The sequence below is a fragment of the Protopterus annectens genome, chromosome 9.part0, assembly GCF_019279795.1.
Source record: "Protopterus annectens isolate FY-2018-M chromosome 9.part0, PAN1.0, whole genome shotgun sequence".
NCBI classification, from domain to species: domain Eukaryota; kingdom Metazoa; phylum Chordata; order Ceratodontiformes; family Protopteridae; genus Protopterus; species Protopterus annectens.
Genome location: NC_056743.1, coordinates 1,904,950,034 through 1,904,962,907, shown reverse-complemented (window position 1 = coordinate 1,904,962,907; position 12,874 = coordinate 1,904,950,034). Strand labels below are relative to the sequence as shown.

The following is a 12,874-nucleotide window of genomic DNA, read 5'->3' as shown; positions in this document are numbered from 1 at the left end:
AGCCTGGGACACACATTCTGAGAGCTGTATGATGTCCATACAGCCTGGGACACACATTCTGAGAGCTGTATGATGTCCATACAGCCTGGGACACACATTCTGAGAGCTGTATGATGTCCATACAGCCTGGGACACACATTCTGAGAGCTGTATGATGTCCATACAGCCTGGGACACACATTCTGAGAGCTGTATGATGTCCATACAGCCTGGGACACACATTCTGAGAGCTGTATGATGTCCATACAGCATGGGGGACACACATTCTGAGAGCTGTATGATGTCCATACAGCCTGGGACACACATTCTGAGAGCTGTATGATGTCCATACAGCCTGGGACACACATTCTGAGAGCTGTATGATGCCCATACAGCCTGGGACTCATATTCTGATAGCTGTATGATGTCCATACAGCCTGGGACACACATTCTGAGAGCTGTAAGATGTCCATACAGCCTGGGACTCACATTCTGAGAGCTGTATGATGTCCATACAGCCTGGAACACACATTCTGAGAGCTGTATGATGTCCATACAGCCTGGGACACACATTCTGAGAGCTGTATGATGTCCATACAGCCTGGGACACACATTCTGAGAGCTGTATGATGTCCATACAGCCTGGGACACACATTCTGAGAGCTGTATGATGTCCACTACTACTAGTACTGGTCTCACCACCGCTTCACTCTGATGGGGTACAAGGCTCCTCTGCTTCTCTCACTAAAAGCCAAACAGTAGCGCCAATTCCAAGATGAGAAGAAGGCCACAACCTGTTTGGTGATCCACAGTCTTCTCCCAGATGATGTAAGGGTCTGTAGGCTTGTTGTAGCCTTTTTGTGGTAGATGCCTTGAATAGCACCCATACCAATCAGGAAGGTCAAACACAGACACTCACTGCCTAACCAGAAACAGTGAGGAATCTATTCACTCTGCTTCTTCTTTCACTAGGAGTAAAATATAAGCAGAAATTTCAAAGTGGCACATATGAAGCAGTTATCATGCTTTCTGGTGATCAGCACTCCCCAGGAAAGAAGGTTCCTATGCTCCTTCTCTCACCAGGAGCAAATCAGAAACACTAATCCTAAGATGACTACTGAGAGGCAGAATGCTGGCTCTCTAATAATTGGTGGTCTTGGAGTAGATGTTGCAGATTTTAAAGTTAAGATGGAAAAATGGGTTAATATCCTAAGAGCTGTAGTGTGCACTAAGCAGTTAGATATGAAAGGGGTAACTTAAGCTTTAGCCTTCTAAATGCAGAGCCACTCATTTTAAAAGAGCAAGATAGAGTGGAAAGTGGTGGGCACATTGCATTCTGGTTCTTTAGAATACAGTTGGATGGCCAGTAAATTTAAATGGTTGAAGGGGAGTGATTTCACAAAATTATAATATTTTTGTGCTTACTCACAGTAGCAAATAAAAGAGGAAAGGGAACTAGATATGTGGTCAGATTAACATAAGGGGCAGGTAATTAGAAAAGACAGTTGAGTTTAGAAACACAACAACATCAGGGTGGGACGGTGGAAAAAAATTAATTTCTCTGTGACTCACAAGAGACACAGCTGCGGTCTCTTTCCTAATTTAAATATGCAATTAAAAGCAGAATACAAGTAAAACAGTATAAAGAAAATTTATCACAATGCACAAAATCGAAGACAGCAATAAAGTAACTCAAAATACAAGAAATCAAGAAGCATTACTTGCATTCTTCTGGCTTTTAAATGCAGAAAGTCAAGAGTTGGGAACCATCAACCGCAACTGTTCCCCAGTCATTTCATGTACATAGTCACTATGAAAACCATAAAATGATTGTTCTCTTTATTATAAAACCTTACATTACTTGTATTCACTTAGCTTTTGAATATGCTAATAAAATATTTCTTGAAAAGTACCATACTCTACCTTAGCTTTAACATTTAATGTGATTTGTGGCCATTAAATGTGATCACAGTTTGGTGAATTTATGTGGAAAATTGCTGACCATTGTCCTGCCACAATAGCTGATGCTACAATACCATAATAAATTCTGAAAAGATTAGAAATAATCCAAGGATTAGTGTCACTGAAATGCAACAACTTGTTTCTTATTCTGACTTGAAAACTGTCAATGTTTACAAATGACACGGCTTTCTGAAGTGTCTTCTATCTGGTCTGTCTATCTACCTGTATTTATCTACTTTACCTAATGTATATAGTCAGATTTATAATTTTTGTTTGTTGAATTCTGCCAGTCATGTAGTAATTTTTGGTTATGAGTGCATGATATTTTGCCATTTTTTTACTTCTGTTGTTTAACAACAGATCTAGCTTTCAGGTAACTGTAATGAGAAGCACCAAGCCGAAAAGACGGATCAACAGTCCAAGGTTTAGAATATTAAGTAATTTGATAGGCTGCATTCCGAAGAAGAGACCTCATATCCCAGTGTGTGTGTGTGTGTGTGTGTGTGTGTGTGTGTGTGTGTGTGTGTGTGTGTGTGTGTGTGTGTGTGTGTGTGTGTGTGTGTGTGTGTGTGTGTGTGTGTGTGTGTGTGTGTGCGTGTGTGTGTGTGTGTGTGTGTGTCTGTGTATATTCATGGCTTACAAGTTTGTTTTGCATCTAACAAGTCATTCTAAACAAAGTGAGATGGAAGAACAAATAAGTACTTTAAAATATAATAACAGAATAACAGGATTAGGAAAGGCTGTTAAAGTAAAAAGAAATCCAGAAGCACTAGATGATATTTTCCAGCTGCAGGAGTTTCAGGTCAGTCTTTTAATTTACATGGGAATCATAGTTTCACTTTCTTTGGCAATGTTTGAGAAGGGATCATATGTATTCTGAAATGTAAGAGAAGATTTAGAGATTTACAAAATGCACTAAGTGTTAATAGGCAGGGATACTGCAAATTTTTCTGTGATCTGTGAATTCCTTTGTATACCAGGCTTGGATAATTTTGTTGCTTGCTATTTAATGATTCAGTGCTGTTATTAAGCATTACTACCTTATCAATTTGTAGTGAAAATATTTGAGTTACTTTCTGCACTGATTTTACGTCATTGCTTTAAAGCATTTGGTAAATGATTGCTTTGTTTTTCTATTATTTTTTGCAGGTAATTGTATAAGCCTTGGGTAGAATAAGATGGAAAATTCTTCTGGTCTTCTCAAACCTCTGGCTTCACCAGCTTTGATGGTTTTAGCATCCACTGCTGAAGCTGCATGTAGTACATCATCTCCGTGCCAGCAACCACATGCGTTTGGGGTGCCTGTGACCCTGGAGAAACCTACCCAATTACCCTTTCTTGGAACATCCTATTCCTTGGCAGCTATGTACCATCATTCTGAGCGGCTGGCTGGCACTGTATCCAGCAGAGACTATCGACCGCAGCTTTTGCCCCTTCACCCCCAGTTTGCTCATCCCACTCTTGACCGTAATGGCATTTTGGGCTATAGCCCTCTGCACCCTTTTCAGCCTTTCCCACTGCCAGAAGAAATGGAGAATTTTCAGCCAACTTTCCTAGCTACCAAAAGGCCAAAGACCTTGCTAACAGGAGAACCACCTCAAATTCGTTACCTGGCTCTCGAGAAGGAGCTGGAAAAACATCGAGCTCAGTTGGCTGCAGGGTCAGTTGGCAAGTTTGAGCTTACTGGACTAAATCCTGGGTCATCTCTGTCCAGTAACAAAAGGACACCTAGTCCCAGACAGAGCACTCACAAAAAAGGTAGGCAGCTCAAAAGCGTAAGTTACATTTTTTAATGCACTTTTCTTTCTTAGACTGGTATGTATTTGTTTCATGTAACTGTAATGTTTTCTCTTTCACTAAAATGTTTGCACATTTTCCTCTTTCACTGTCAGGAGTTTCAGTTAACAGTGTTACCATTTCTTTGCAATCCATGTAGTACCGAGTGCTGAAACTACAATTCTGTAAAATGCATTTTCTAGAATATTTTATTAATCATTTTTTAGTTTGATTATAGTCTCCTCAAAAACCTTTACGGTTCTATAGAACTGCTGTTTTGGACTACTCTGGCTAATAATATGAGTGATGTTTATGGAATGCATAATAATAGATATGCGTTAAACTGATCAAAGCTGATAATCGTAAAAACAAACTATTCTTCAATCTGTTTTACTACATACTCTATAAATTGCATTTAAATTTTACATCTGACACACATCACAAAATCTGTTTGGGTGTGTAAAACTGCACACTGCACAAACTATGCTCAGGTCCAATGTATTACTTGCAATACAAAAATGTGTTTGCATTGGTCATACTATAAACCTCATCATTTGTGTTTAATTGTGTGAAATTAGAGAAGCTACACAATATTTTCAGATTATGAAATATACCCCAAAATGTGGTCAGACCTGTTGTAGCCCACACTCTGTCACTGTGTGTTACTGTGTGTCACGAAGATCAAGCATTGCATTAGCTGTCCTATAATATGTTACTGTGTGCCACGAAGATCAAGCATTGCATTAGCTGTCCTATAATATGTTACTGTGTGCCACGAAGATCAAGCATTGCATTAGCTGTCCTATAATATGTTACTGTGTGCCACGAAGATCAAGCATTGCATTAGCTGTCCTATAATATGTTACTGTGTGCCACGAAGATCAAGCATTGCATTAGCTGTCCTATAATATGTTACTGTGTGCCACGAAGATCAAGCATTGCATTAGCTGTCCTATAATATGTTACTGTGTGCCACGAAGATCAAGCATTGCATTAGCTGTCCTATAATATGTTACTGTGTGCCACGAAGATCAAGCATTGCATTAGCTGTCCTATAATATGTTACTGTGTGCCACGAAGATCAAGCTTTGCATTAGCTGTCCTATAATATGTTACTATGTGCCATGAAGATTAAGCATTGCATTAGCTGTCCTATAATATGTTACTGTGTGCCACGAAGATCAAGCATTGAATTAGCTGTCCTATAATATGTTACTGTGTGCCACGAAGATCAAGCATTGCATTAGCTGTCCTATAATATGTTACTGTGTGCCACGAAGATCAAGCATTGCATTAGCTGTCCTATAATATGTTACTGTGTGCCACGAAGATCAAGCATTGCATTAGCTGTCCTATAATATGTTACTGTGTGCCACGAAGATCAAGCATTGCATTAGCTGTCCTATAATATGTTACTGTGTGCCACGAAGATCAAGCATTGCATTAGCTGTCCTATAATATGTTACTGTGTGCCACGAAGATCAAGCATTGCATTAGCTGTCCTATAATATGTTAATGTGTGCCACGAAGATCAAGCATTGCATTAGCTGTCCTATAATATGTTACTGTGTGCCACGAAGATCAAGCATTGCATTAGCTGTCCTGTAATATGCACGGCAACATTTTCAAATTTGTCACATTACACAATTTGGGAAACACTATCCTTTGTGTAACATTGCTCACTCTGCTGACACTAACAACCCTTCCCACAATCCATCCCCTGTAAACCACCATTCTATCTCAAAAGAACAACTAAAGAAATAAGTACATTCCTGGGCCATTTCCAAACAGCCCCCCCCCCCATTCCCCCAGATGTGATAGCCTTCTGCTCTGGTTTATTGTGTTACGCTAAAACTACATTATTTTCCCTATCGACCATCTATACAACCTTTGTCTCTCTCAAAACATTGTACCCACTAAACGGAAACAGGTTTCATTCTCAAGGCACCTGTGAAATAGTCTTTTTTTCTCTAAACTTCAGGAAGCTTTACTCATTAAGTTATTGTATTACAAGTGTGAATTTAGCTACAGTGTAATTATTTTCTGCATTATTTTGCCACCAACTGGTTTTAGAAGGCAGATCATGGTATTGGCCAGATCTAGTCGGGTCAGATAACTTGATGCAAACCAAGAGCACCTGAAGTGTGCAACCTTTCAGGAAAATCCAAAAGAAGAAGGTATCAGACCACAGCTGAATCGACCATAAATTTTATTTCACATAAGATAAAAACCTGTTTTTTATTTTCTGTGAAATAAAATATATGGTCGATTCAGCTGTGGTCTGGTACCTTCTTTTTTGGATATTGCTGACAATTTGTCTAGAAGGTCCGTTTACCTACACCACTTGCAGTGTATTTTTTGCTTGAATCCTTCAGGAGAGCTTGATTCAACAAGTGAGGAGTTTTATGATGTAGCCATTGGATGCTTGCATTAGCAAGTTTATCATACATGGAACAAAAATCCACATGTTGTGATTAAATAAAGTGTCAAAGTGTCCTATGCAGATTGCGTCAAAGCCCTATCTCTATACTCTGCTTCCTACAGACTGTTGAGAAGGGATCTATGCCTGGCTTACAAGGCATCCTTGCATGCAATGCTGATGGACCTTTTGCACATCCACAAAGTGAACAGAACCAGAACTATTAGATCTAGGGATTTAAACTTTTTCTTGACACTTAAATACCACGTTTGAGGGGCAGCTATGTATCTCAGATTTCTCCCCTTAACTGGAACAGACTTCCCATGCATGTGAAGTAGATTACATCCCTAATCCTATTCAAGAGGAGCCTGGATCAGTGGATGGGAAATTAGAAATGCACTCTGGGTTTTTCACTTATGTCTCCAATGGACAGAGGCAGCCTTTAAACCTTGCCTTAGTTTACATATACCTCTTAAAATAATCTCTAAGGCACATAAGTGTATAGGATACAATTGGCATGCTCAGCTAAGCTTATAAAGGCCCCAGTAGTCGTTAGCCTAATGTACACCTATGAACCTTTTGGAGCTTTTTTCCCCAGGCCTCCATTGAAAATGGGCTTCTATCCAGTGACTGGCCCAGTCAGACTTTCCCAGTAAGCAAATATCAATAAACAAATAAACCTATAAACTTAGGCAAATTGCCATGATGGACATAACCCCATGTATGCATTATTTCGCAGTTGCACAAATGTTCTGCTATGTATTTATAATGTTTTTGCTTGTTAAATAGGACCCACTCAGCTTTTGACTCTCTTTATAGCTGATGCTGAGGGAATACAGCTGCAGACATGAAGTAGTGTAGAGTTAACAGTAGAGGCAATGACACATTAAAGCATTTACCTAGCATATACTTAATTGATAAGAAATAAAAGTGTAATGATAACATATAGTTTGCATGTGCTTACATGGATTTTTACTATGTTGTACACAGATACATTGTTTATCTAACCAATCCCTCTGTTCCAGTTCTACCTTTCACCCAAACCATTTATGCCTTGTATATCATACCAGAACACCTTTTCTGGGGTTCTTGTTCTCCCAGACATCCCTGGCCATCAAGTCCCTAGATACCCTGTTTATCTGTTCACCCCCCATATCACAATGATATTTACTATTCTACACCAGGATATGCATTATTCAGCAGAGTGGGGGGGGGGGGCAACAGTCAAGCTCCAGGGCCTTCATTGATGCAAAGCTCATCACTTTCCTTTTTACAGCTGTGATGCCCCTGCACTGCCCCAGTAATCAAGGAGCCTCAATCCTCACCACTGACAAGAGTAGGGAATGTACACACTGGCAGGATGAAAAGTACATGCACAGTAAAGTGCAATTTCCCTTAAGATAACACAGAGATCACAATCAGTCTGGGGCTGGTTTCTCCTCTTTCTCCAGATCACCAATAAGACTCCCCACTGGCACAACTATAGGGTTAAGATCTCAGCCGAGTGATCAAGCCAAAACCTCCAGCACCCTCTCTGTCCAACCAGTGCTTCACATCCCTACCCAAGTAGCTGACAAACATACACACTTTGAGATTTGATTTATATACAAGCACACACACACACACACACACACACACACACACACACACACACACACACACACACACACACACACACACACACACACACACACACACGCACACACCCACACACCCACACACACACACACACACACACACACACACACACACACACACACACACACACACACACACACACACACACACATCTGGGGAAGGCTGGCACAGGTTTACTAGCTATGCCCCCTTCTGCCCAGACTATAGGGTAGTTATCACAGTCACCAACCACTACTTATCAGCTACTAATAAGGCCCTTACAAAGAGTGCCCAATCCTACTGTGTAATGTTACTATTATCCAAATGGTAAGTGTGACCAAGACCTTCAGGGCTATTGGAGTGGCCTATACAGTGTCACCAAATACATATGCAAGTATTCTAACAGCTTAAATATCTCTAAACAAACCAGCCACAATTAAAAGGTTTAAATATATTTAATAATAAATAATAAAAGAACAAGAAAATAATCAACACAGTAACTACAGAATTTGAAATCACAGGAAATATTTTAAAACAGCATTGCAGGACAGTCTCAAATAAATACAGAAAACGTCTAAACTAATATTTACCATATTTCTATAGGTTCATAGGTTCATAGGTAGGTACTAGGCTATCGGCCCTAGGGCCCATACAAGCCTAGCCAAAAAATGTACCCTAGCTTTCGTCACCCAAGAAAATTATTTTCCTGTGCCCCTGTCGAGCAGAGCCACAGAAGTGATCCCCGGGGTGAATTTCCCATTTCCCATCCAATCATCAAGATTTTTCTTGAAGAGTACTAATGAGGAGCTCTGTTTGACATAGATAGGTAGTCTGTTCCAGAGTATGGGAAGTCTCTGGGACAGAAATCTATCCCTCCAGCATGTTCTGTTTATTGTGGTGACAATGTTAAGGTCCCTAGAGCATGTAGCACAGAGGGATTGGGATTTCTTTAAGTGGAGCATGTCCAACAGCTCTGGGTTTGACATAGCTTTGTATGTTAGGCAGAGATCGCCCCTGAGTAGGCGATATGCGATGGAGTAAAGCTGGAGTTTTTTGAAACGGTCTGCATAGGGCATCTGTTTGAGGCCAGTAATCCTCTTTGTGAGCTATTTCTGTGGTCTTTCCAGTTGTTGTAGATGTCTTGTGAGGTACATACCAAAAGGGGCGTTGTACTCTATAATGGGTCTAATGAGTGATGAGTAGAGGGGAGCAATGACCTCTTTTTTTCTGGATGAGAATCCTTTTGTGATGAGATGAGCCACATAGAAGGATTTTCTGACCACTATGGCGATGTGATTATCAAAGGAGAGACTACTGTCCACCTGTGTCCCAAGGTCTCTTATTACATTTCCGGCATTAAGTAGACTACCAGCTATGTGGTAGTTCATGGGTACAGAGTTTTTACCAAAGGCAATGACAATACACTTTTTGGCATTGAGCTTCAGGCCATGGCTTTGACACCAGGTATCTGTCTCAGTGAGGCCCTTTTGTAGTTTGTCCACATCGTTAGGAGTTTCGATTATGGCTCCTAGTTTGCTGGCATCTGCAAACTTTGTTAGCCAAAGACCTTCTGTGTTGGTCTGCACTTCAGAGAAGTAGATACCAAACAGGAGAGGACCCAGGACTGAATCCTGTGGTACTCCACTTGTCACTGGTCTGATGTCGGATTTGGAATCCGCTACTTTCACAGTGTGGGTTCTGTCCATGACCCAGTTGGCAACCCATCTTGTGACATAGGGATTTATACCTAGTTTAGTGAGCTTATCTATAATTCCAGAGTGGGGGATGGTGTCGAAAGCCTTGGCGAGATCTAGATAAGCTGTGTGAACCATTTTACCCTCATCTATGGCTTTGGTGACTGCTTCAAAGAAGTCAATCAGGTTTAGGAGACATGATCTGCCTTTTACAAATCCAAACTGAGTAGGGTCCAGAGTTTGGAGATTACCAATGTCTTTGTTTATGAGTTCCATGATGATACATTCCATGGCCTTGCAGACCAGGCTTGTCAGGCTAATGGGGCGGTAGTTCCCGGGGTCCATCGTGGCTCCCCCTTTGTGGAGTGGGATAACTGTCGCGGTGCGCCATTCAGTGGGTACAAAGCCTGAGGTGAGGCTATGATTGAACATGGTACTTAGGTAGGGTGCCAGTTCATTCTGTAGTTTGTGTAGAACGCAGCTTGGGATATTGTCACGTCCCATGGATGCTGTGTTCTTGGCTTTGGAGAGTGTGTTTTTTCCCTGTGCAGCCGTGATTATAGGAACTTTGCATTCTTCCGGTATAGAGATGGGCCCTCTAGGGGGTGAGAGGGGGGTAAAGTTAGCACTGAACCTATCTGCTAAGATGTTGGCAATATCAGTTGGTTCTGTATATTTAGTGCCATTATGCTGTAACTCAGAGCAGATCTGAGTGTTCCCATTTAGATTCTTGACATAGCTATAGAATGCTTTGTGGTTGTCTTTAGAGTCAGTAGCAATTTTGTTTTTGTAACTAGCTTTGGAGGATTTTATGAGGGATCTCAGCTTCTTACTGAGGTTGACCAGGGAGTTCCTCCAGTCATGGGATTTTACTCTTTTTTGCAACAGTTTCTTTCTTCTGTTGTAGAGTTTGTTTATGGCAGAGGACCACCAGATTGGCTTCCTTTTTTTTGGAGGCGAACATCTTGGTTCTATTAGGGATGGCATGATCCATGCACTTGTTTAAGTGCTTATAAAGTCCATTTGTGTAGGATTTGGAAGTCATACCTCTATTGTCCATCTGCATGGGTGTCATGAAGTTTGCCACTTCTGTCTTAAGAAGTGTGAAGTTGGCTTTTGAAAAGTTTTTTTACGATGGTTTCCCTAATTGGGGCTGGGGGTGGGATGTGGATGTCTAGGCTGATTAGCTTGTGGTCGGATCTGACCAACGAGGAAATGACCTCTGGTGTGGAACACCAGTTTCCCATGTTGGTAATGACCAGGTCTAGGATATTGCTGTCCATGGTGGGGGTGTGAATAAGTTGATCCAAGGCGTTGAAATGTATGAATTCTAGAAAACGTTGAGCAAAAGAGTTGGCACATGAGTAGTTTTCCCAGTTAATGGTGGGGTAGTTGAAATCTCCCATTATTAGGGTGTTGGGTTGTACCCTAATACTTTCCAGTGTATCATTTATTTTTATTTATTTTTATTTTACATTTGTTTACCAGGCTAGTCTAGCTGGATATATGTCCATTTTCAGTAGAGGCCCGGGGAGATAAGCTCCGCTTATATAATTTTAATGATACTAAGTAAAAACTATTAAGAACTACATGCAAATATAATAACATAATAATAGGATAAAAAACATTTTTGAAAAAATAAACAAGTGGTACAAAAGTGATGGAGTGAACAAAGTATTGTAGAACATGACATACATGAAGTATACAATAAACATGTACAGAGAGAGGGATAAAGGAAAAATAGATGAAAAGAAAGTGAACTTAGTCAGGGGTGAAATAAGTCAGTTGACAAGAAGTAAATTTAGTCAGGATTAGTACAGGGGCACAGCCATTGTGTTTTGAGGTAAAGCTTGAGTTTCTTTTAAAAGGGAGACTTTGAGGGAATAGATGAAAATTCAGAGGGAAGCAGGTTCCAATCTTTTCCAACAGTGTTTGAGAAAAGAGAGTCTCTGGCCTTGTTGTTTGACTTGACAGTGTCTATAAGAAGTTTGTGTGCAGATCTTAGGGACTTTAGGTTATGATATGGGCGAATCAGACTGGATAGTATAGGGGTTTTGTCAGATTGATACAGAATTTGATGGGCTATGCCAAGTTGGTTAATTTTTAGTTGCTGTTGATATTCCAGCCAGCCTAGTTGTTTTAAATTAGTACAGTGGTGGGTTCTGTAGGGGTTTCCTGTGGCAAATCTGGCTATGTTGTGGTAGGAGTTTTCTAGTTTTGACAGATTTTTTTTTGATAATTTGGTAAAAATGGGGGAGGCATAGAGAAGGGGTGAGATAAGGTGGGAGAGGGCTATAGTTGTCCTAGATTCTGGAGTGAGGAAAGGTTTGATTGTGTAAAGAGAGCCTATTTTTTTGTTAATGGTTTTTAGTGTGTTGTTAATATGGGCATCGAAGTTAAGGTTGTTGTCTATGGTAATGCCTAGTAGTTTGGTACTAGAGTCTTGTGATATAAGTGTGCCATTTGTTGATGTTATAGTAAAATCAATGAGGGGAGATTTGCTCGAAGGTGTAAAGAGGAGCAGTTTAGTTTTTTTAGGGTTGAGTAGTAGACAATGCTGGGAAAACCATTCTTCTACAGAGTTAAATATGTGTTGTGTGAGGGAGTGAAGGTGTGATACAGATGTGGCTGAACAGATAAGCGTTAAATCGTCTGCATACTGTATACATGTAGCTTGGGGAGCCACATGGTATAGGTCATTGATAAATAAAGAAAATAGGAGAGGACCTAGTATAGACCCTTGTGGGACACCAATGTTGACAGGTCTAGGATATTGTGTGAGGAGTGTGAATCCTGGGGCATGGTGGAGGATCTGTAGCAAGCTACAATTTGGATTGTGGTCTTGCCCAGAGTTAGTTGCACTTGGATAATCTCGGATGCATTACGCTGTGCAACTAGCCTGGAGATGTGGATATCCTTAATGAGTATGGACACACCTCCGCCTTTAGTGCTTCTTTCTGGGTTAGGTGGCCAAAAGGTGTGGTATGAATTGAAGCCTGGTAATGCAGGGATGCTCTCTGGAGTTTTGAACCAGGTCTCTGTCATTGCACCGATGTCAGTCTTCTCCATTTTAAGGAGTGCCTCGAGTGAGTGCATTTTGAGGTTTAGACTTCTAGCATTGAGTAGCATTACCCTCAGATTTTGCTTGCTTGTACCTGTTACGGTGGTTAATTTGTCATTTGAACCTTGCCTAAAAAAGGCATTATAGGGGTGGCAAAAGCCTTAGCCAGTATCCTGAATCCTAAGGGCGACAGGTGCAGGCCATCTCTGGCAAAGCATCATGGACTGTCGATCATGTCATCCCAGGCAGACAAATACTGGATCCCCTTAGAATGACACCAGAAGCTTAGCCAATTGTTGAAGTCAATCATTTTGTCCTTGTACTGTGGTATCATTCTGGGTGATAGCAGGATGCTACTCAGGGTTAG

At 40.8% G+C, this 12,874-nt stretch overlaps 1 protein-coding gene across 3 annotated transcripts in view; it reads left to right on the top strand.

Annotated features, from left to right (window-relative positions):
- Positions 1-12,874, top strand: part of LOC122812312 (E3 ubiquitin-protein ligase Rnf220-like) — a 673,416-nt gene that overhangs the window by 61,602 nt on the left and 598,940 nt on the right. For all 3 annotated transcript variants that reach the window (XM_044084714.1, XM_044084713.1, XR_006366388.1), the window contains exon 2: positions 3,090-3,698. In XM_044084714.1, the coding sequence (XP_043940649.1) occupies positions 3,119-3,698 (580 nt within the window). In that variant the 5' untranslated portion in view covers positions 3,090-3,118. The remainder of the gene's footprint in view (positions 1-3,089; positions 3,699-12,874) is intronic.